The sequence below is a fragment of the Saccostrea cucullata genome, unplaced genomic scaffold (genome assembly GCF_032062105.1).
Source record: "Saccostrea cucullata isolate Sc308-1 unplaced genomic scaffold, CSIRO_AGI_Scuc_v1 ctg93, whole genome shotgun sequence".
Classification (NCBI taxonomy): domain Eukaryota; kingdom Metazoa; phylum Mollusca; class Bivalvia; order Ostreida; family Ostreidae; genus Saccostrea; species Saccostrea cuccullata.
The window spans coordinates 459,887-486,195 of NW_026935164.1; the positions used below are offsets into that span (position 1 = coordinate 459,887).

General features: G+C 34.6%; 1 protein-coding gene across 1 annotated transcript in view; it reads right to left on the reverse strand.

The window, feature by feature from the left end:
• The window catches only part of LOC134242054 (adhesion G-protein coupled receptor V1-like), a 138,204-nt gene that overhangs the window by 92,532 nt on the left and 19,363 nt on the right, over positions 1–26,309 (reverse strand). Inside the window, exons 34-51 of the mRNA XM_062724074.1 lie at positions 25,768–26,026; positions 25,276–25,404; positions 24,751–24,869; positions 24,049–24,224; positions 23,667–23,826; positions 23,199–23,354; positions 22,630–23,005; positions 20,679–20,804; positions 20,246–20,431; positions 19,784–19,923; positions 17,209–17,308; positions 16,643–16,822; positions 13,224–13,481; positions 13,003–13,087; positions 12,155–12,299; positions 11,580–11,721; positions 3,870–4,114; positions 9–193 (exon numbers count right to left, since the gene is read on the reverse strand). Coding sequence (XP_062580058.1) covers positions 9–193; positions 3,870–4,114; positions 11,580–11,721; positions 12,155–12,299; positions 13,003–13,087; positions 13,224–13,481; positions 16,643–16,822; positions 17,209–17,308; positions 19,784–19,923; positions 20,246–20,431; positions 20,679–20,804; positions 22,630–23,005; positions 23,199–23,354; positions 23,667–23,826; positions 24,049–24,224; positions 24,751–24,869; positions 25,276–25,404; positions 25,768–26,026 — 3,167 coding nt within the window. The remainder of the gene's footprint in view (positions 1–8; positions 194–3,869; positions 4,115–11,579; positions 11,722–12,154; positions 12,300–13,002; positions 13,088–13,223; positions 13,482–16,642; positions 16,823–17,208; positions 17,309–19,783; positions 19,924–20,245; positions 20,432–20,678; positions 20,805–22,629; positions 23,006–23,198; positions 23,355–23,666; positions 23,827–24,048; positions 24,225–24,750; positions 24,870–25,275; positions 25,405–25,767; positions 26,027–26,309) is intronic.

Sequence of the window (26,309 nt, forward strand, 5' to 3'; positions counted from 1 at the left end):
TAACTTACGTTGTATGTCTAACATTGATCTGCATCAGTCCACTAGGAGAATCATTGGCCGTGATGATGACAGTTTTCTGTATCGGTGTCCCAAGCTTGGCAGAATTATCAGGAGCTAACAGACGGACCGTAAAAATCTCGTCATGCTCCGGTAAATCATCATCAAGTGCAGTCAGTTCCAAGAACACAGCATCCTGTATAAAATTATGACATGTTTTCCTTATTTTGAACTTTTGGATAATGAAAAAAAGGTTGTGAAAAATAAATACTAAATAACATTTCTAAAAGATCAAAAATAAAATTTGACATCAAAGTTTGGCATAAAAGTTTCCATTTTTTTAAAAGTTCAATAAGAACAGCATAAACAGAGACCTTACACGCAGGGCCGCAGGCAATATTTCAAAAAGTGCATGTTAGCAAGTCAAGGACAGCAGGTTGGAGTGAAAAGATCAGAAACCTTTTTAAAATATTTACAGAGTCTATACAAACAGGGGTATTAATTGCAATTATTTTACATTGGGGAGGCAAACTGGATTGAAAAAGAGAGGGTGGGGTCCTAGCAATCTAAGTTTTTATTAAATATACTACATATACATAAAGCATATACAGACAAGATGTGTTTGTGAAACAGTATGCACTCGGTGACAACAAAGATCAATAAAGATATTTTGAGCATATAGGTCACAGTCAAGGCCACAAGGTCATTGACCTTGGTGTCAAGTGAAAGAGCTTAATTAATGAAGTATGCATACCAAATATGAAGTCTCTATCTCTTACATTTCAAAGTTATGGCGAAATTTGCAAAAGCTATTTTTAGCATATACGTCACAGTCAAAGTTAAAAGGCCAATGACCTTGGTGTCATTTAAAAAAGCTTAATTACTGGAATATGCATGCCAAATATGAAGTCTGCATTTTTTATAGTTCAAAACTTATGGTGAAAGTTAGAAAAAAATATATATTTAGCATATAGGCCACAGTCAAGGTCAAAAGGTCATTGACCTATCATTTGAAAAAGCTTAATTAGTGAAGAATGCATACCAAATATGAAGTCTGTATTTTTCATGGTTCAAAATGTTATGGCAAAAGTTAGAAAAAGCTACTTGTAGCATATAGGTCACAGTCAAGGTCACAAGGTCATTGACATTTATGTCATTTAAAAAAGCTTAATTAGTGAAGTATACATACAAAATATGAACACAAATGACTAATTATTGAACACTTATACATCTGTATTGTATTTATTTTACTTAATTTAAATGTACTGTTTAATAACATAAAATTTTCTAGACACATGTTTATTTGTATACAGGTATATATTAACAAGAGGCCCATGGGCCACATCGCTCACCTGAACACATGGGCTAGTTAAAAAACCAAAATCAGCTTATTATTGAAAAGCTTACTTGTTGGATGAGGGGGATTTGTTTGACATACTTGAAAAGAAGATTTTTAAAGATTTTTTCCTATACATTACTCGATCTCCCATTGTGACCCCCCCCCCCCCCCAGCAATTTTTGAATAAATTTAAATCTTCGCTACTTGCAGATGCTTAATTACATGTCAATTCGACAAAACTTTTCTGTTCTCGAGAAGATTTTTTCCTTTATATTCCTATGCAAAAATTTGATCAGCCATTGTGGCCCCGCCCTACCATGGGGGTCATGATTTGAACAAACTTGAATCTACACTACCTAAGGATGCTTCCACATTAGTTTCATCTTTCCTAACCAAATGGATCTGGAGAAGATTTTTAAAGATTTTCCCTATATATTCCTATGTAAAACTTTGATCGGCTATTGTGGCCCCGCCCTACCCCTGGGGGTCATGATTTGAACAAACTTGAATCTACACTACCTGAGGATGATTCAATATGAGTTTCATCTTTCCTAGCCCAATGGTTCTGGAGAAGAAGATTTTTAAAAGATTTTTCCTACATATTCCTATGTAAAACTTTGATCGGCCATTGTGGCCCCGCCCTACCCCCAGGGGTCATGATTTGTTCAAACTTGAATCTACACTACCTGAGGATGATTCCACATGAGTTTCATCTTTCCTAGCCCAATGGTTCTGGAGAAGAAGATTTTTAAAAGATTTTCCCAATATATTCCTATGTAAAACTTTGATCAGCCATTGTAAATGAATAACCTTGAATTACACATATGATTCAATGTTTCATCTTTCCTAGCCCAATGGTTCTGGAGAAGAAGATTTTTAAATGATTTTCCCAATATATTCCTATGTAAAACTTTGATCGGCCATTGTGGCCCCGCCCTACCCCCGGGGGTCATGATTTGAACAAACTTGAATCTACACTACCTGAGGATGCTTCCACATGAGTTTAATCTTTCCTGGCCCAATGGTTCTGGAGAAGAAGATTTTTAAAAGATACCATAAATTTTTCATTAATTCATTATTATCTCCCCTTGGAAGAGGGCTTGGCCCTTCATTTGAACAAATTTGAATCCACACTACCTGAGGATACTTCCCCAAAAGTTTCATCTTTCCTGGCACAGTGGTTCTTGAGAAGAAGATTTTTAAAACATACCACCAAATTTTCATTAATTCCCAATTTTTTAATAGGGCGTGGCCCTTTATATAGAATCCCCTTCACCTAGGGATGCTTTGTGCCAAGTTTGGTTGAAATTGGCCCAGCTGTTCTTGAGAAAAAGTCAAAAATGTGAAAAGTTTACAGACAGAAGGACAGACAGACATGAACAAAATGTGATCAGAAAAGCTCACTTGAGCCTTCGTCTCAGGTGAGCTAATAATACACTGTTTCAAAACAAGGCTATGAGTTTACACAAATGAATAATGAGTTTACACAAATGAATAATTTTTTCATACTTATACATCTGTACTCTATTTATTTTACTTAATTTAAATGTACTTGTTAACATAAAATGTTCTAGACACATACTTATTTGTATACTGGTGTATATTGATAATACATGTTTCAAAATTAGGCATAATGTCATGAGTTTACACAAATGAATAATTTTTTAATACTTATACAGTACATCTGTATTGTATTTATTTTATTTTATTTAAATGTACTGTTAACATAAAATGTTCTAGACACATATTTATTTGTATACTGGTATATATTGATAATACATGTTTTTGATCAGATGTTAATTAGCAATTTGATAACCCCAACTGCTGACTTTTAAACTTGTAAGAAAGGACACACAGTAAAACTTGTCTAATCTAGATGTTGTGAATTTCAAAATCTTTTCTAATATAGATGGTAACTTGAAGTCCCTTTCAGTAAATATAACTGTTAAAAATGTTGTCTAACAGATAGTTTTTGTATGAGTTTAGTATGACATATTTTCCCTGTGAGTTAATCCCTTGACTGTCATCTTGGAGGTCCAACTAGTGAATATATTCCTCTTTGAGAAACCTATTTCAAACCTTAATGATGGTAGAAATATGAGAACAAAAAACTTTAAAATAATAAAATTGTAGATTTAAAGAAGCTTGTGTAAACATAAATTTATAGGAAAAATTGTGATATTTAACCCAATTGCCCAGTATGACAAGTTTAAATCTGTTGAATAATGAAGGAATTCAGGCCTGTATAACTTCAATATGGCAACCGATGGGAAATAACTCTTGCTAAAATCTTGTTTATCAAAAACTGATCCTTTCTGTCAGTACTGTCCATATAAAAGATCATGTTATCTGTTCATATGTTAATTTGTTCAATTGTTAAACTCTTATTGCACTAACATACCCCATGAGGAGACTTTAGTGAAATAAAAAGTTTTTCAGTTTCTGTTAGGAATGTTGTTTAAATCTGGCCCATTTCTATGGATCCAGACAAGATTTCTTGTGAATTCATTATTTGACCAGTTCTGACATCTACCTGTTTGTCTTGGAATGTAATGACACCTTCTGTAGGCGTGATATCCACAGAGTTGTCTGCCCTTTCAGGGATCACCTTAAAGGGGACATTGACCAATCCATAGAAGCCTGGTCCCCTGATGACCTCAAGACGTGCAATGTTCAAGGTCATATTCTCCCCAGGAGATTCTTCAATCCTGACAATATCCTGGGATTTAAATGTCACTGTTCCACTGAATTCATCATTGGCCAGAATTGTGACATTTGCTAAAAAATGGAAATTAAAAAAAATTATTATCCAGATTAAAGTGCTAATGTAAAAATGTGGTTGACATTTGTACATTGTTGTAATAGACATTTAAGGAATGTTTTTAAGTTTTGTGTGAGTTATTGGTGTGTGAATCACACAGACTTGTCACGTAGGCATATATCATGAAGTGCGCTGAGCGCTTCATGATATCATGAAGCGTGCTGAGCGCTTCATGAACCAGAAGTCTCTGTCGAGACTGTAGCTCTACTGGTTTATACTTAAAACAAAGGAAGAGAAAAGAGCAGTTGGGACTTAAGACTAAAACAGCAATAAGTAAAAAAAAAAAGATCCTTGCCACTCATCGAAAGCAAAAACCAATGCACAGAATAATGTATCTTAGTGTAGTCTACTTGTGTGCCAAGTTATGTTAAAATCTGTCCAAAAGTGTAGGAGGAGTAGCATTTTGAAAGAATTTCACAGAAATTTCTATTTTTAGTAACCATGGCAACACCGTTCAACTAAATTAAAAACCGATGCAGAGAATTATGTATCTTAAATTAGTCTACTTGTGTGCCAAGTTATATTGAAATCGGATCAAAACTGTAGGAGGAGTAGCATTTTGAAAGAATTTCACAGAAATTTCTATTTTTAGTAACCTTCACAACATCGTTCATGGAAAGCAAAAACTGATGCACAGAATTATGTATCTTAGCGTAGTCTACTTGTGTGCCAAGTTATATTGAATTCGGACCAAAACTGTAGGAGGAGTAGCATTTTGAAAAATTTTTGATACTTTATTATCGCAAGCTCTTTGGTCTCTGACCAGTAGAGCTATAAATATGCCTATGTGTTAGTCTTTGTGATTCACACACCAATAATTCACACTTAACTTAAAAACATTCCTTATATTTACATTTTACATGTTTGGAAGCAACTAAAATATACTCAATATTTGAATTTCCCGCTGCCCTATATCGTTGCATTTTTCTAACATCTCTGTAGCCTCATTGTGACGTCACGCTAACGCACGTTTCTCCGTATATATATTTCTACGCGTGAGTATACACGAAAATGGTCTTCAAATCAATTTCACAGTTGGCTTAGTAGAAATATTTAAGAAATGAATTTAAAGTTAAGGTTATGTATGATTAATCATCATGAAGCGCGTTACGCTTTTTAAATATGCCGGCGGAAGCGTTGTAGTTCATATACCTCATGAATCTTCAAAAAATTAAATTCATTTCTTATATTTACATTATTTTTCTGATGACTTGCCATAAATTTACGCCGTTCAACTGTCATTTTTAAAACAAAACAGTGTGCACTATATTTTTTGACTTTTTGACGTCAAGAGCGGTATTATGACGTAACAATGGAGATATTCATGCTTATTCGTGATACATATCTAATGTAGTTCATGAGAAAATATACTGCATTTTTTTTGTAAAGAATCATAGGGGAAATTTATTGGAAATATAAATATTTACATTTGAACTGTCTGTGAGGCTTACAGGACTACTTGGCTGATCTGAGGGTTGCTGGTCATATGACATATTATCATCTAAAGGACATTTTGAGCAGGTCTGGCAGGCTGACAATGGCCATGACAAATAACAATTATACGATTACTACAATAACTGCTGTATTTGTCTGATTAGGAGTTAGTTGAGCCAGATTACCACTTATTAAAATGAGTGTTCGTGTCCCTCCCTTTTCTTGCCCAGGTGCATAAGATCTGATCAAACTAACAGTGAATATACACTACAAAAGAATTCCACCATAAAACAATTTTCAATCTTGTAATTATTGAAAAGAATAGGAAGATTATATTCCTATTTACTTCCATTTTTTTTTTAATTTGACACTCTAATGCCCTTGCTCCAAAGGCCACTGAATTTTTACTCTTTAAGGCAGCTTCAGTATCTTATGGTTTGTTGTGCCAGCCTTGCTGGTTCTTGGAAAGCTGAGTTTTAATTTACAACACTGAATTCTATATTAATAACAATCTCTTTATGGAAAGACACGGAGATCTTCTAAGATAATATGAATTCTAATCCTTTTAGGGTGTTTTTTGAAAGCAGGCCTTGTTTCAGAAAGTTCCTTGAGTTGAAGATGTGAGTAGCTTACACATGATGATTGAAAGTCAAAAATAGATCTTAAAAAACATGTTTCAACATAATGTTAGCTGATCGAGTGATGTACCAGGTAAGAGCCAAAATAAATACCACAAAATGTCATATCGTTACTGTCATATACAATCTTATTTGGCCATTTTTAAAAAATTGTTTGGTTGCCCTCTCCCTACCGAATGACTACAATTGGCCTGACTCAAAACTTTTTTTAACATTCCAGGACACAATATCTTTTCCCTTTTTCCCCCTTCCTTTTATCTTCTCAACAAATATGTTGAAATTTTCTGACGAAAGATTTCCCCACCTACCTACAAACCCAATAATTATACCCTGATTTGGGAGAGTGCAACCAATCATTATCATTAAGATGACCTTGCAAGTACATATAGAACTTTGCAGATTGCAATTAGCCTTACATGCTCATAAACATAATCTACAAACCTTGAAATTTTGAAGCAATTATAAATATGCAAGTTCCTTAAAAACAGCACTCACAATAGCATTTATGGCACAGAATTTCAGTAAGAAAGGAAAACAAATACATGTATATTTAATAGTTTTTCCTGTAATACCCCCACACAGCCTGTATTAGTAAATAGATATTACAAAGTCACAGAGTTCAATTCTGAATTCAAGGTTTTGGGGAAATTTATATATGTAACTTAGAAGACAAACAAGCACTTAATATATACATATTCTAACTTAAGCCTAACTTGAGCTGTGGAGATTTTGAAAAAAAAAAACAAACTTCTTTTCAGCACAAAGAGTCATCATTATATTTTAACATTTCTATAAATTCAATAAATGTTTCCAAGTACATCACAGATCATTAAGACCGTCAAGTGTCATTTGTGGATTGTTTATTCCATCACAAGAAGACTAAAGGAAATCGCTGATTACCTGGTAATAGAATCTTAAGTTGCCTCCCAGTACAATCAAATTGTTATCAAAAAAAAATTCTACATTTAATGAAAAAAAGTAATGGTTCTGGACTTATCATTTTTAAAATATTTTTTATTTGTTAAAATATTCCCAATACAAATTCAAAATCATTTCCCATCAATGTAAATCCCCTTTCACTTATTGGGAAGTTTGATTTTTTCTCAGTTGAATTCACCTGTTTTATTGTTAATTAACCAATTAAAAAAACTTTTCTTGAAAAATATGAACAGAATAATAAACTTTAAAAGGGAAACAGCCTCAGGTCGGGAAAATTCATGACCAAGGAAATGTTGAAGACGACTCCTAGACAAACAGTTTGTCAAGCCAGTAATTCAAACATCCCTGTCTTTGAACTTTGATTAGTGCAAAAAACCAGAAAACGGACAGAAAATACAAAGAAAGAACTGCGAACAATAGCACCTATCTCAGAGTCAAATAATTTAATTCTGGTTGTAACGCTGTATTTGATTGGATAAAAAAATTACTTTATATCGTATAAAATGGGTTGCCTACGTCACAATGACTTTCGTTAAAAACGTATCAATCTGCCTGACGTTACATTCAAATTTTGTACAGATTGAAGTCATTTTGTTAGAACAATCATCTTTTCTTACTTCAAATGAATGAAAATCAAATTACAAGGAATGAATTTAATAGATACCCATTTTATATGATATAAACTGGGTTGGAACAGTTTACGCTTTTTTATAAACCATGGTTTATAAAGCGTAAACTACCCCAACCCAGTTTATACCATATAAAATGGTTAGCTATTAAATTCATTCCTTAATTAAATCAAAAGTTAACAAAGAACTATATATGCGGTATATTGTATATCTTTGCCCCCACAAAAGTCAAATTTTGAAAAATTCTTCAAATGTGCTGAATTCCATAAATTGTATGAGAAATATAAATGAACAGAACATATTATAGTTTCAAAGTAGTTTATTGACTATATTTTGTTTTTATGACGTCACAAACTCGTCCAATTTTATATCGTTTTTTAGAAAGAGGACAAAATGGACAAAATTTCAACAATTTTAGCTATAAAAATCATAGAGCGTAAGTTTGCTCAGGAACGATATTTACATATTTCATTGACATTATCATTCTACACATTATATCAAAATATTGAGCCTGATCAGACCTGCGCTCGGTGCTTTTTACTCAAAATATCGACGTAATATATACATTTTTCTGTAGAAATCATGATCTATTATCATTGTTACGAAAATACATTATAGAATTTCTTAAGATTATATAGAGCAATGACCACGATTCATGAAAATTTTGTCTCGCTAATAAACAGTAAATGACTATCTCGTGAAAATAAGGTGTCACAAAAATTAAGTGATCTACAGTATGTCACTTTCATGACGTCACTTCTAACATATGACGTCACTGCTGATGAAAATATTCAGTGCTTTGAAGTCAGCATATATCCCCCTGTTATAGAACATAATTAAAAATTTCTCCCTTGAAGTTTAATTATTAAATATTGGTTATTACCGAATAAAGTCCTTCAATTGATTTTTTTTTCTTTTTTTTTTTTACATTTTTACAGATATTTATATGGATTTTCATAAAACATTACTAATTTGGGAAAACAAAGAGTGATAACTCTATAACTTTGGTGAAACTACTTGTGTTTTTTATTAGGGTAGAAATCAACAGAAAATATTTTTAAAACATCCTCCTTAAAGATTTTATGGACAAATGTAGCGTGAGTAGTTCATAATTCTGAATCATTAAATTTTAAGAAATCTTCTGAGTTTATTAAGTACAAAAAAATGGCCACACTTCACAATGAAAAAATGACCATTTTGAGTCTTAAGTGCTTAGGGCAAAATCACACAATTACCCAACAAAAAGTGTACCTCCAAAATGCAAAATTTATGCAATTTTGATCTGATACTTTGGAGTAGACCTATATAAAAACTTCAAACTAGTTCTTCATCACGAAAATGTGATCAAAATCAGCATCTTTAAAGTTTTATTAAATTTGGGCAATTGGTTATTAAAGCCTTACAGTTTCTTTGTGATAGATCTGCACCCATAACTTTTACCTGGTCCATTATCTGGAAAATGTATGTCGAATTCAGCATCCGGAGCAAGTCCAATCCTAAGATGATTTTTTTTAGTTTTTGAAACCTGCATAAAAATTTAACCTCTTTACAGAAAAAAATATATTTACCTATGGTAGAATGCAACCTTTGTATAATCCATGCAAGTTTGGTCATTAAAGAGCTTACAGTTACTTGAAAATGAATCCTGCATCAAAAACTTTAAAATACAGAAAATGTAGGTCAGATTCAGCATCCGAAGCAAGTCTGGTAGTATGCATCCTAAGATGTACATCCATGCAAGTTTGGTCATTATAGGGTTCATTGTATCTTGGAAATGTGCACCAAAAACATTAACCTGTTCACTCAACCAGAAAATGTGTTTTTGCATAGATATATCATCCATGCAAGTTTGGTCAACAAGGTCTTATATCTGGAAATTAAAACATAACCTGTTCCTCAACCGGAAAAAGTCACATTTTATAGTGTACAAATGTTTGTCAACATATTAAATATTGAATTAAATGTATCATCCATGCAAGTTTGTCAACATAATGTTCCTTGGAAATGAGACCTACAGCAAAAACTGCATCAAAAATGTTAACCTGCTCCAAAAACATTAACCTGGTCATTCCTTTGCTGAAATTGCAGCATCTGAAACTTAGACTGGTACAATGAAACACATTAGAAGCATATTCCATGCATGTCTAATCAATATAGGACATAGAAGTACTTAAAAGAAAACTGCTCCAAAAAACTTAATCTTCGAAGACGCCGACACCGAATAATGAGGTGAGCTAAAAACAAATATTTTTACATTTCATAATGTACCTATTTTAAATTTCTAGTAAATATAAGGAAGATTGAATCATTAAATTTTAAGAAATCTTGCCCCCCCCAATAGTTGTTCTTTATTAACTTTACCTCCAAAAAAGATTTACAAGTTAACTTACATTTCACAATGAAAAGGGGATGACCATTTAGCTGAAAAAATACCTGTCATTTTAAGTTATACCTTACAGAAAAATATCAATATATTTATTCGGAGATATCGGGTACATCTATGCCCCACAGTAATGTTTTACCTATTTTAAAATTTCATAGATAAAAAATATGTCAGCGAACATGTGTCTTTTAAAACATTTTAGAGTATGAACAGGGTTAAAAATTCAAAAAAGCAGGATTCTTTTGTCACACCGCATCTGGAGTTGGAAAATTGCGTTCTTTTTAAGACAACTTAAACGACAAAAAAATTAATTTACAAAAAATCCTATCATTCAATAGAAAAATTTAAAATTGTTCGTCATGTTATTGATTAACTGCAAAAATATCGATTGGTGAAGCTGAGCTCAATATTGCACAAAGCATAGTTAAACAAGACATGAGCATGAGAAAAACGTTCATTTTACATTGTCGAGCACGGGAAAACCCTAATGTCACACATTTGCGAAATAAGTTTTACTACAATATATTTCCATCAACAACCGTAAAAATATTTTTTGTGTTCTGTAATTTATATCCCACCATGTACTGATCATGACCCGTTTTTATGATATTTACACCCGTGTTTTAGTTTATAACTTACTGATCCACTATATTCAGCAACTCGTTGGACGCGCAGTGCAGGGAAACAGAAGTATCAATCTATTTATTTGAAAATATTTGCAAGAAAGTTTGAATGTTTTTAGATATTTTTATACAAGATGGTGAACTCAAACAAACAGTATTTTTTTTTTCAAATACTGTGAGTCTGGTTTTGTACAATTTTATTAGAGAAGGTTATGTTAACTGGATAAGATAATGACTAAGGTTATACTGAAGTGATTTGGAGGTCCCAGAAACTTTTTAAGTATTTTACCCTCAATATCTTGAGCCCTTGGGTATTACTGTATACCAAGTGATTTTCATTCAATTTCATTTTTTGCCTTCTCTTGCTTGCAAACACTTATGCCCCATTTTTACAGAGTTTAAACTGTAAAATTTAATAGATAATATGTAATACATATATTTTCATTGCATTTAGTATTTTAGAAATTAAGATTGATAATTTTTTAAGGTTATTCACACACCTCCAAGGTATTGGGGTTTTTTATGCAAAACTACCTGCACAAATAATTAATTCAAAGAATCTCATTCCTTGTATTCATTATCAGGTATCAATTTACCTACACGTAAAAATAGTTAGGCTTGAAAAAAAACATGAATGTACAGGAAAATGACGCATGGATGTGGAAATAACAGAAAAGGTGAATCATGGGTAACCAGGTCATAGGTGTAAATGTTTCAAAGCAGAAAACAGTTGGCACAAAGAGAAAAAAGACGAAGGTGACAAAGCTGAATTGTACCTCTAGACGGCTCTCCGATTTCCACGCCATCTCGCGGCTGAGACAGTATCACCTGGAATGTCTCGTCCGGCTCTGGAATATCATCATTCAGAATCTCCAACATAATGTATTTCTGGTTCTCCGCTTTTGCAAAGAAGATTTCCTATCAAAACATTTCGAGAATTAGTATCTGATAAAGTTCATATCAATTCAGAATGAATGAATTTTCTGTTTTATTGAGCAATGCAACAAAGATATAACATTTTTCCAAGGAAAAAATAAATGTAATTTACCTTGAAAAATCTAATCCATCACCAACTAAAAAAAATGTCATGTGAACAAATAAGACTTTTAAAATGTGTATGAAGGTGTGTCAAACAAATAATTGTTTTAAAAAAAATAATAACAGGTGCACATCACCAATGAATAACAGTGAACAGTTTTTGATCAAACAAGTTGTTTACATGCAAAAATTCACAAATAATGCCCAACTGAGAATGAATTATATTGTGTACCAACACTATACAAAAAATTCAAACCTACTATATACATGCTACATATTGCTTCAGTACCATATAAAATGGTTCTGGGTATACCTGTGGGGTTATAGTATAGTCCAGTCCCTGAGTTGTCCCCTCCACAATGCTCTGAGCGTAGTAGAACACTGACACATTACCAAACGTACCCTGAGTCCTGATCACCGACAGACTGATGTTCTTCCTGATTTCATCAACATTCACACTGAAATCCAGATAACACATCAACATTTATACTGAAATCCAGATAACACATCAACATTTATACTGAAATCCAGATAACACATCAACATTTATACTGAAATCCAAATAATACCTCAACATTCACACTGAAATTTAAACAATACACGAACATTTATATTGAAATCCAAATAATACACCAACATTCACACTGAAGTCCAAATAATACATCAACATTCACACTGAAATCCAGATAACACATCAACATTTATACTGAAATCCAAATAGTACCTCAACATTCACACTGAAATCCAAATAATACATCAACATTCACACTGAAATTTAAACAATACACAAATATTCACACTGAAATCCAAATAATACACCAACATTTATATTGAAATCCAAATAATACACCAACATTCACACTGAAATCCAAATAATACACCAACATTCACACTGAAATCCAAATAATACATCAACATTCACACTGAAATCCAAATAATACATCAACATTTATATTGAAATCCAAATTTTAAATGCATCAACATTCACTCTCAAATCCTAATAATGCATAAAAATTTAACTGGAACATTTTACATAATGGAAATTGGAACATTTATGCTGGCTGGAATTGAAGTTTTACATTTATATTTATTTGAAATCTGTATGCAGACAGATTTAATCAAAATGCTCCAGCTTCTTACAATACAAACGTTCAGACTTACTTGTAGGAGTCAGAGCCAAATTGAACTACTCCTTTTGTTCCATCATTGGCATTGATAACTATTTCTGACACTGTACCTTCATTTCCTGAATTAAAGAATGTTTATCAATACAAGTATTTTGAAATATCAATCATTAAGTACATTATACAAATCCTACTTCAATAGAATCACTATAGAGATCCTATGATTTACTTAAGTCCAGATTTACAGAGAGCCTATACCTAGTCTGGGTGGCATGCTACTGGTGTCTGTAGAATTCACTAAGGTCACCCCTGTAAGTGTTACAATGAAGGCTTCATCCACCTCCGGCTGTGTATCATCCACAATCTGTACACTGATGGTCATGGACACGTTTTGGTCTGGTATGTCGACGTATCCCTGTACGGCAATGAAGTCCTCAGTGGGCATGGCAGCAGTCAGCTCCTCAGACAACGGAGTCACGGAGCCACTTGATATGGAATAAGACACACGGACAGTACCTACAACAAATCCTTACAGGTAATACTTATCATAAAGGTTGTGAATTTTTCTTTTTTAATACAAGCATCATTATTTTCAATTTTGTTAATATTACATATTTACATTCACTTTGTTTGACCCTAATAAAAAGCATTATCAAATTACAAGTGATAAATACACATAACACACAAGACCTAATGACCAAAGTCTGTCTGGCGTATGAATACAGGGACTACGCCATTACTGTTTAAACAAAGCAAAAAATTTATGTTTGTTATACAATTCATTTTTATTTCTTTGTTGTAAAAGCATAGTTTATCATTTTAGATTGAAAACATAGGTAATCAAAGATTACAAAGCTCACCTCAACGAATGTTATCAATTTAAGTAATGCAAATCTCACATCATATTTTCTTAACAGTTAGTATTTATCCTGACAACAAAATTCAAGCAAGTTCAGTTTAAATAGGTCTTTAAGTTCATTTGGAATTAATCTGTTACAAAAACTTTAACCTGGTCACTCGTTTGGAAATTGTAGGTCAGATCCAGCATCCCAAGCAAGTCTGCTAGTGTCCATCCCTAGAAGCATCATCCATGCAAGTTTGGTCCTGGTAGGCCTTATAGTTAATTAAGAATGGACCTGCTCCAAAAACTTTAACCTGGTCACTCATCTGGAAAATGTAGGTCAGATCCAGGAAGTCTGGTAATGTTCCTAGATGCATCACCCATGCAAGTTTGGTCTGGGTACGGCCTATAGTTACTTGGGAATGGACCTGCTCCAAAAACTTTAACCTGGTCACTCATCTGAAAAATGTAGGTCAGATCCAGCATCCGAAGCATTTCTGGTAATGCCCATCCCTAGATGCATCATCCATGCAAGTTTGGTCTGGGTAGGGCTTATAGTTACTGTGGGAATGGACCTGCTCCTAAAACTTTTACGGGAAGCCAACACGCCGACGCCGTGGGTATAGCATAAGCTCATCTCGACTTCGTCGAGGTGAGCTAAAAATAAATAAAACTTTGATTATTGTTATCTGTTATCTGCAACTTACATGAAGGATAAGGTGGGAATTTTAAATAGAAAAATCAAAATTACAGAAATACAGGGGATAAAAAATGTAAATATAAGCACTGAATTATCATTTTTTGAAAGATGCAGTTTTATAACTGTAATTATGTGTGTGCAAACTTAACAAAGAGCCATAGCGCATTTGATAGTCACTTTCGCCTACTCTAGTAGTGATTTTTTAAATACTTTGTTTAACCAAAATTTTGTCATACAATGTTAGTTTATACATGCCTTAAAGCAACTCACACAAAAATAATACCCAATTATTAATACTTCCCTCTTATGATAGTTATAAAAATCGTTCAGTTTATATGGAGAATATAGTAAATACTGAGGTACCCCCTTAAACAATGACAAACTGTAGGAAAAGACCACCCTTAACCAGAAAAACAACTTCTGAATAATTTTATTTGGATATGACTGCACTTCATTACGTTTAGATAATTTTGGTTAAAGGTGGTCTTCACATTGAAAATGTTGAAAATACGTATTTAATTTTTCTTCTAAAATTATTTCAAAATTCAACAATCTGTCTTAATTTTGTCCATCCGATTACAATGACTTCGTGGTGATTGCTAGATTCCAGACATAATGATTGTGAGTTCGAGTCTCACAGTGCGTGTAACTTAACTACGATTTTATTTTTTTTCTCTGTGTGCATTTTCCTATGTTTTCTTTTATTATTTTATAATACATACATGTTTAAATAATTGTTAAAAGAGATATATAATACAACATTACACATTGAAAGTATCTTGGGGAAAAACAGTCTTAAACTATTTTAATGACCCAAAGTCATAGTTGCTAGCCCTTTTTATTTTAAAATTTTCAAACAATCTTGTTTAGAATAAGTATTGGACAAGTAAAATTACTGTCATGCAACAAACTTGCAACTATGAAAATATAACACTGGTTCTCAAATGATTACATACATGTAGTTTGATTTTGCGATGAAAAGGTACATGTATCTATAAATAGAAACAGGTGATTTCCTTTTAAATACTAGAGTAGGCCGAGTCGTCGGTAAGGCAGCTATGGCTCTTTTCATAACACGCTAACGAGCGTTACATAATTTGTTTGCACACACCATTGCAGTTATGAGACTGCATCTTTCAAAAAATGATACTTCAATGCTTAATTCAACACAGGTAATCTCTTGATTTCTAGAAAAATACAGTTTAATTGTTATGAAAATCCTCAGCAAGAATCTGTATAAAAATATATATTAGAAAGATAATATGAAATCTTCTGTAGGGAGCAATATAAAACAAGTCCATTCCTTACCTATAGCTCCAAACTTCCTATCAAGTCCAGGCCTTACCTATAGCTCCAAACTTCCTATCATGTACAGACCTACAGCTCCAAACTTCCTATCAAGTCCAGGCCTTACCTATAGCTCCAAACTTCCTATCATGTACAGACGTACAGCTCCAAACTTCCTATCAAGTCCAGGCCTTACCTATAGCTCCAAACTTCCTATCAAGTACAGACCTACAGCTCCAAACTTCCTAACAAGTACAGACCTACAGCTCCAAACTTCCTATCAAGTACAGACCTACAGCTCCAAACTTCCTATCAAGTACAGACCTACAGCTCCAAACTTCCTATCAATCAAGTCCACACTTCCTATCAAGTCCAGGCCTTACCTATAGCTCCAAACTTCCTATCAAGTACAGACCTACAGCTCCAAACTTCCTATCAACTCCAGGCCTTACCTACAGCTCCAAACTTCCTATCAAGTACAGACCTATAGCTCCAAACTTCCTATCAAGTACAGACCTATAGCTCCAAACTTCCTATCAAGTCCAGGCCTTACCTATAGCTCCAAACTTACTATCAAGTACAGACCTATAGCTCCAAACTTCCTATCAAGTACAGACCTATAGCTCCAAACTTCCTATCAAGTACAGACCTACAGCTCCAAACTTCCTATCAAGTACAGACCTACAGCTCCAAACTTCCTATCAAGTACAGACCTATAGCTCCAAACTTCCTATCAAGTCCAGGCCTTACCTATAGCTCCAAACTTCCTATCAAGTACAGACCTATAGCTCCAAACTTCCTATCAAGTACAGGCCTTACCTACCTCTAAACTTCCTGTCCAGGCCTTACCTATAGCTCCAAACTTCCTGTCCACCTGTAGATGTAATTTGTTGTTGGTCTCCTCGGTCCTGACATTGAGGGAGCTCTGGGAGAACTGAATGACCCCGTGAGGGTCGTTACTTCCCTTTATTGTGATACTGGCAGTCTGTAGGAGGGGGTTAACAACAGCTGCCCCAGAGGGACCAATGCCTTCAAAAAAGAAATTAGACTTAGTACAGTCAAACCTTATTATTTTGAACATACAGGACCAAAATCAAAGAGATATCCAATGATTTGAGGTAATGAGATTAAAAAACACAAAGATAAAAAAGGGGCCTGCCAAATCACTTTGACATACCCTTTGTATTAAAAATAAAGGAGTTCAATTTTAATTTCAGAATTTACTGGGTACATGTATTTAAATGAGCAAAGGAAAATAAAACTTATAATGATCTATGTAAAATCAAAGATCCTAAGTCCTGAATTGGAAATCCAACCTTAAACATTGAATTCATTTAGAATAAATTCAAGTATAAAGAAGAAATATTAGATAAGGCTAGGAAAAATTAAATTGAATTTAATTATGTAATTCCTACCAATTGTAGTTATGTTGACCAAGTTTATCTGATATTCTTCATTCACCTCAGGTTTCTCATCAGATTTCACATCTAGTGATATTGTCTTTGAAACTTCTGTCTGTAATCAACACATCACATTACCATAAAGAGCTATAGTGAGGTGATAAAATAGAAATCTATACAAGGTTCATAGGATTAGTTTATGTTAGATTTATAGTACAATATATCCAATTTTATAGTGGGAATACTGTAAACCAACTATTATTCGCGTCATCTTTTATTCGCAATTCGTCAGTTTGAAATCAATCTGCGGCGATTACTGTTCACGAATAAGGAAACATTTCTACAACAAGAGGCCCAGGGGCCACAGCGCTCACCTGAGCAACTGGCTAGAAAAAAAGCACATATCAGATCAGAACTGAAAGTTTACTGAGGGCTGGGGGGAGGGAGGGGGCTTAACAACAACCCCCCAGGGGTCATGATTTGAACAAAAGAAATTCAATACTGAGGATGATTCCCTATAAATATCACTAAGCATGACTTTGAAGTACTTGAAAAGAAGATTTTAAAAGGTTTCCCTATATATTCCTATTTAAAACTTTTATCGGCCATTTGGCTCCACCCTACCCCCGGGGGTCATGATTTGAAGAAACTTGAATCTACACTACCTGGGGATGATTCCACAAGAGTTTCATCTTTCCTGTCTCAATGGTTCTTGAGAAGAAGATTTTTCCTATATATTCCTACGTAAAACTTTGATCGGCCATTTTGGCCCCACCCTAGCCCCGGGGGTCATGATTTGAACAAACTTGAATCGACACTACCTGAGGATGATTCCATATGAAATCTTTCCTGCCCCAGTGTTCTTGATGAGAAGAATTTTTAAAGATTTTTCCTATATATTCCTATGTTAAACTTTGATCGGCCATTTTGGCCCCACCCTACCCCCAGGGGTCATGATTTGAAGAAATTAAATCTACACTACCTGAGGATGATTCCACATGAGTTTCATCTTTCCTGGCCCAGTGGTTCTTGAGAGGAAGATTTTAAAAGATTTTTCCTATATATTCCTATGTAAAATTTTGATCGGCCATTTTGGCCCCACCCTACCCCAGGGGGTTATGATTTGAACAAACTTGAATTTACACTACCTGAAGATGATTCCACATGAGTTTCATCTTTCCTGGCCCAGTGGTTCTTGAGAAGAAGATTTTTAAAGATTTTTCCTATATATTCCTATGAAAAATTTGATCGGCCATTTTGGCCCCACCCTACCCCCGGGGGTCATGATTAAACAAATTTGAATCTACACTACCTGAGGATGATTCCACATGAGAAATCTTTCCTGGCCCAGTGGTTCTTGAGAAGAAGATTTTTTAAAAATGCCATTAATTTTTCTCTAATTCATAATTGTCTCCCCTTGGAAAAGGGCGTGGCCCTTCATTTGGACAAACTCGAATCCCCTTTACCTAAGGATACTTTGTAGCAAGTTTGGTTGAAATTGGCCCAGTGGTTCTTGAGAAGAAGATGAAAATGTGAAAAGTTTACAACAACGACAACCACAACGACGACAACGACAGACAACGGACAAATTTTGATCAGAAAAGCTCACTTGAGCCTTTGGCTCAGGTGAGCTAAAAACAAAGCAAAATAAATGGTTTGCGGCAATTAATATTTGTGACTTAAAGTAGGTTGTGAAACTCGTGAATATTTCTCGCACTCGAATAAAAGCTGGTTTACAGTAGTGGTCACCTCATTGAATGTAATGTGTGTGTATAAGGCAAAGTCTATAAACAAATATGTTTTTTAGTTAAGAACTTCGCCTAGATGCAACTTCATTGAAAATTGATCTGGGAACGACTTAAAGTTACTTTAAAACGGACTAAATGGCTCCTAAAACTTTCATGTAGGTAAAATCTAAAAACCGATGCTTGTGTGTTAGTGTGAATCAGTAAACACATCACCCAAGAAAGCTTGGCCTATACATGTGTATGTAGGGCTTATATTTACTTGGGAATAGACTTGCTCCTAAAATTTCATCAAACTATGAGGGGGTACATACCGGTAATAAGCTCATTTACACCTTGTCGAGGTAAGTTATCAAGACGAATTGTCCAGGTGTTAATAAGTACATGCTGGCAGCTTTTCATATCATTGAAGTTAATTAGTTTTTACTTGTGCAAAATATACAGCAAACATCTTACACAAGATGTTTATGATTATCTTAATTGCTTTGTCTTTTATTTATTTGAAACTACCGTTTTTGATTTGATAATGCTTAACAATGTTTATAACTTGTTTAATCCTAATTTACATTACACTGCCTACATTTGGAGTTTGTTTTATGTGTCTATTATTCATCTTTGCATGTGTTATCATAATATCATTACATAATTATGTATCTGATAATTGGTAGTTTTAATTTCCAGTGCATGTGTTATTTATTGTACAATATATTCAAGTTATCTTATTGCAAACTTCATACATCCAAGGCAAGTTGCAATGTTGCTTTCTTATTCTTTCATAAAACTGCAGACTTGTCATAAATGTATTTACTACTGTATCAAATTATATGACAGAAGTATTATATTACCGGTCGGAACATGAGAGTGCCGTTATAGTTAGTGAAGCCCTCCTGGGGTAGAATGCCCCTCAGACCCACAATCTCCCAGTCTACAGACACCGAGCCCCGCGTCGACTTTGTACGCAGGACTTGAATTGTCACTTTTTCTCCTGTAATTATGTAAGAAAAATGGAACTAGTCAAGAAGAAAATCCCTAACAGTGATTCATGAAAATTCATTGATGTTTGCCTCAATGAAACCTGCTAAGAAATAGTTTTTCACAATAAAAGTGTTTACAGGAAGATGTAAAATAACATAAAAATGCTTTTAAAATCTTCATATTTACAAAAAAAAAAAAGAAAAGAAATGTTGAAAGGTTTTTTTTTCATTTCTTGGAACTTTGACCACACTATAAGATATTATACTCATTAAATGTATCAATTAAACATGAATGTCCCATTGTGTATAACACTGTAAATACACCGTAAGTACCTTCTTCTGCCAGGAACGATGTTCTCTCAAAGCCCAGCACCCCGGCCACATTATCATTCTCCATGATGGTGACTATGACCCTTGAGCCGACCTCTATCTCGGCGCCACCTTGTGGATTACGGAGCTGCACAATTACTGTTTTATTCTCCTCTGGTAAATCATCATCCAACACAGTCACAGTGATTACTGGGGAAGATTACAAAAAAGTGATATTACTAACCAGGTAAAAGAAAGATAACTCTACATATAATCTATAGTTTAAAGATAAGGACGATTTAGCAAAAACATAGCAAATTTCATAGTATGTGTATATACTTTTGTTTGTATTGACAGAAAAATTATGCACATATAGCTTGCTGTCATGAGATTTGCTATCAGCTCATTTTGAATAAATAACATTTACATATTGTATGAGTATGCTTTCATGACTTACAACTTTGTGTCTGTCCTGGTGTAAATTTTAAGGTGGCCCCATCAGCTAAGAAATCCTTGTTGTACTCTGCTGTACTCATGTTTGTATTCACAAACCATTCCACACTAACATGTCCCAGGTTTCCACCTTTAGAAAGAAATCATTACTTTGAGAAAATTTCACCAATTGTTAAAAAATGTTTTGCTAACAGGCTTTAAAGAATTTAATAAAAAAAAAAAACAAACTAAGATCTGCATAAGCAAACTTAAAGGAATATGAAGAATCTTCTTTATTTTTTAATATATATTTATTTATCCATTATGTGTTTATCAAAATTTTCAAGTCAACATGTTTGAGAAACCTATCAATTTCTGAAATTGCCAAAAAAGTTATTTTAAGATATTCTACATATGCACATAAAAATATAATTTTGCCAGCTCATATCATAATTTGGCAGTGTGCAAAATAATTAAAATTAAATAATAACAAGAGGCCCACATGCCTTATTGGTCACCTGAGTATCATGAAACAACTTTTCAACAATTGAATTTGATTTGTGCTTTAAACCAGAGGCCATGAAATTCACTATTTTGAAAGGGGTACCATATGATTGCTTATCATAATTATATACTTAGCATGCTTACTCTAGTTACTTAATACCCAGAGGTACATGTAGATCAGAGTAACAAAGAGAAAATGCATTTCCACTTTATAACCAGTTGTGCATCCAACCCCACAGGAACTACTGACACTGGGGCCAAATATTTCAAAATTTTGGAAGTTTTGTCATTAATTTTATTTTATCATAAATGGTTTATTAATACCAAGTAGCAGATTTCAAAGCATTAACTTATTTTTAGACTATGTAACCTCCCCCCCCCCCCTCCGAAACCCCTGACCCAGGGGGCATGTAATTAACTATTTTGCTAGATGCACCTTTCTTCATCATAAATATATATACTAAGATCATTGGCATAATACCCAGGAGCAAAGGAAAAGATTTTCAAAGAATTCATGCATTTTCACTACATAATCATTAGAGCCTCACCCTAACACCAGAACACTTTACCCGGGGCCATGAAATTGGCAATTTTGGAAGAAACATCCTTCCTCATCATAACTATGTTCATAGTTCATTGGTTTAATACCCATGAGCAGTGAAGAAGATTTTTAAAGAATCAATGTATTTTCACTATATAATCAATAGAGCTCCACCCTAACACCACAATCCCAAACCCAGAGGCCATAAAATTCATAATTTTGGAAGAAGCACTCTTGCTCACCATATCTATGTACTAAGTTAGTTTATTTAATACCCAGGAGCAGAGGAGAAGATTTTTGAAGAATTCATGTATTTTCACTATATAATCAATAGAGCCCCGCCTTAACACCAGAACCCCTGACCCAGGGGCCATGAAATTCACAATTCTCCAAAAGGCACTCTTGGTCATCATAACTATGTACTTGGTTCTTTTGTTAAATACCCAGGAGCAGAGGAGAAGATTTTCAAAGAAATAATGCCCTTTTACTATATGATCTATATAGCCCCACCCTTACACCAGAACCCCTGACCCAATGGCCATGAATTTCATAATTTTGGTAGAGGACTCAATGCTGATTACAATCATGCCAACAATTTGATTGCTTGATGTCCATGAGTAAAGAAGATTTTTAAAGACTGCATTAATTTTAGTTGTTTTGGCCCCACCCCTCAGGCCCCAGGGGCAGGGACCATGAAATTCACAATTTTGTTTCCCTTCACCCATAGATGCTGTATATCAAATTTGGTTGAAATTGGTTCAGTGGTTCCAGAGAAGAAGCTAAAAATGTTCAAAAGTTTACGACCCATGAACGACGTACGACGACGGACGAAAACAGATAGCGATAGCTGAGCTTACTCAGGTGACCTAAAAACAATACCTAGTCTTTCCATGATCAAGTCAAACAAAATAACTAAAATTAGAAAAGTTACCCAGTCTTTCCACAATCAAGTCGACAGCCAGTTGGGGTTTCTCCTCCACGCCAACAGCAGTTCCTCCATCTGACGCGTGCGGACTCTGACTGACCATGCGGAACTTTCCGTAGGCGTTGTCGTTCTTATTAATGGTGACCCTGGCCTGGTTGACCTGCCCCAGCTGAGGGGGGTACTTCATGGAGCCCCCCGCGCTGGCCACCTCGATCTGAGTCAACTTAACCAGGAACACCTCATCCAGCTCAGGAATGTCGTCTGCTAAAATACTGACAGGAAGTTGTCCAGAGGTGGCACCATCATTGATCATTATGTAACCATTGGTTACCACACTGAAATCCTGAGCAGCAGTAGCTGCTTTATTCTCTAATTCCTGTACCTAAAAACATACAACAGCTTTTTTTTTTACTCTGAAATTCTTGTAACTGCACTGTTTGCATCAAAAAGAGCAATCATTACATACAAACATCTAAACATGTTTTAGATTGTCACTTTCATGATTTCATGTGGCCTGTAACATTTTCTATGAGAAATTTATTTGAACTATTGTTCTTAATGTGTTTTACCCCAACCTTGACATTATTTTTGGTGAAGTACTGGTAGCCATTCCTAGGAGTAATGGTCTGAGTGGCCGGAGTGGTAAACCACAAACACAGAGTGATGTTATCAACAGAGGAAAACTCAAAGGCAACACAGGAGGACGTCATTAGGCAGTTGTCTGCACAAACCTAAAATAATGGGTTAAATCTTGTATGATAATGAGGCAGGTAACCAAATACACAAAGGTAGTATTCAATATCTAAATATTTCATGATTCAAATCTAAAGTAGCATAAATTCGGATATTTTCTTTTGAATGTGGAATGATTTTATTCCCCGTGATCACTTATAACGAAACAATATTGTCTGGCCCTGGCACTTTGTTATAAGTGAGTTTTACTCACCTCAATGTCTCACAACCAACCACTTATTTGGTTGTATAACATAAATTTTGAACTTTTTTCATAATTTAATATTCTCCTAACAAGGTAAGTTGTTTACTTTAAGAGGATTGGTGCTGGAACCAGTGCTGAACACTTGACCATTAGGTCCTCTTGAGCCATTGATTGGTGGATCAAAATAGGTCAGTGGGTCAGTGTCAGAATCTATAAATAAGTGGAGAGTACTAAAGTACACCCGTAACTGTCCATACACACCACCACTGAAAAAAAGGAAATTTATTACAGTAAAATAATTATCTCCATAACTACTGTAAACAGGAATGTTAATGCATAGCTAATTTCTGTCATTTTTATGGACAAATATTTTAAAGCCATGGGTACTAAATGGGATTTTCAAGATATAATTCAGTTGCACAACATTCACTGTTTTTTCCAATGAGTTTTTCATGACAAATAATTAGAGGTATACTTCAAATGCTCACCTTCTTGAGAGTAGCAGATGTTGCACACTATTTGTATTTTGTTCCGTTACACTGTAACTGTTAGTGGAGAACTGCACTGTCCCATGTGGATTATCATTAGGCTGTATGGAAATTGTAAACTTCCTGTTGGTTCCTATACTCCCATTGTTAGCTGATACCAATGTCAACACAATATCCTACAATAAGTACACTGTAAACCTACTTTTATTCACATCATCTTTTATTTGCGATTCTTCAATTTGTAATCAATCTGCGATACTTAATTTTTGTGACCAAGGAAGTTCTTTACAAATGCAAAGTAAAATAAATGGTTCGTTGCTGTAAGTATTTGTGAGTTAGATTATGTCACAAAACTCGTGGACATTTTTCGCACGGGAATAAAAGTTGGTTTACAGTAATTTTAATTTCAAATCTCACTTTCAATCATTAAGCATATGATAAAATTTTTAATTTAGTTACAAAATGATAAACACTAGCTTTATACCCAAAAGGCTTTAATTTACTGACAGCATGATAAACACTAGCCCTACTGACAGCATGATAAACACTAGCCCTACTGACAGCATGATAAACACTAACCCTACTGACAGCATGATAAACACTAGCCCTACTGACAGCATGATAAACACTAGCCCTACTGACAGCATAATAAACACTTGCCCTAATGTCTAAGTTTTTTTTTTATTTAAACATGAGCCCTACCTCCTGGCCCTCCGGGATGTCATCTGGGAGGATACTGATGAGGATCTGTCTCCTGGGCTCATTACTCACAAAGTAGAGGGCTCCACTGGTCGGGTTAATGTCTTCTGAGGGGGACATGTCTACAATTAAATTCATGAGGTGTAGGTTAAGTCACATTCATGGTACTTCAGTCTCTTTCTTTCCATTCTAAAACAGTGGCCAGGAAATACTAGCAGATTCTACACATAGGTTGTCCTGAGGACAGGATTCACACTTTCTCCTTTGCTTAAAATATAATTTTAACCTTGACCTACTTAATATTAAGTGAAGCTGCCCAAAGGACAGTGACCTCATTATTAGATCCCAGTGACCTTGACCTACTTACCATTCAGTAAAGCTGACTAGAGGACAGCTTCTACATTCTACTTGCCTCTATTAAAACACATTGACCTTGACCTACTTACTATTAAGTGATGCTGACCAGTAGACTGTGACCACATTCATGGTGCCTTATCAGATCACAGTGACCTTGCTTGACCTACTTACTATTAAGTGACGCTGACCAGAGGACAGTGACCACATTCATGGTTCCTCCTCTTCTTACCACATTGACTGTGACAGTGACAGGAGTTCCATTCTCTGGTTCTTCTACACTCAATCCACTTACATCAAACTCTACAGAATAAAGATCAAAAGTGCATAAACCTTTATATAACAGGTCTGACAAAATATAGTCACATTTTATTATCCCGTATTGATGGTGCTGAAAAAAACTTTGAGATATCTGAGAATTTGAGATATCAAGGATTAAAACCATGAAGAAATTTTGTAGAGACTCCTTACTTGCCTTGACATACCCATGGTAATTGAAATATCCGAGTTCAAGTTATCAAAGTACAGCTACTTGTAACAGAACTTTGACTATGTGTTATCAATAAAGAATGAAAGTATATGAATTGCTTCAATAAGTTTGTCACTTAATTTATTAGATTAATGAAACTCGAAGAAAGGGCTTCAAGATATTTAATATTTACACACCAAAGAGTCCATTAGGGTCATCTGAGGGTAGGATTGTGACCACTGCATAGGAGGTGGATCCCAGTACTGCCCCTCCTGTGATCTGGTTCTCCAGCTCCACATAAAACACCTCCTGCTGCTCAGGGAGTTGGTCATCAATCAGTTGGATGGGGAGGGGCCTGGAGACCACTCCCTCAGGGAGAATGACAGTGTCCGTCAGAACCTCAAAGTCCAGACCCTGGAGAGCTGTGTTGTTGGCAACGCGAAATTTTACAGATACCTATAGAAACGGAAACTCTATATACCATGGTATCCCATCACAAATATCTGTATACAAGTCAACATTTATATCTTAGCACTGGATAAAAAGTTTGGCATTGCACTTTATAAATGTATTTTTAAAAAACTTGGAGTTCAAAGAGAGTGATGGATGATGATTAATAATTGAACTTAAAGGCAGAGATTTTTTATCGGGTGGTAAATTCCAGGTGAGGGAGGGGCTTATTTTGTACAAGTGTGAAAGCCTTGCGGGATAGCAGTCTACCTGTGGTCATCTGTCTCCT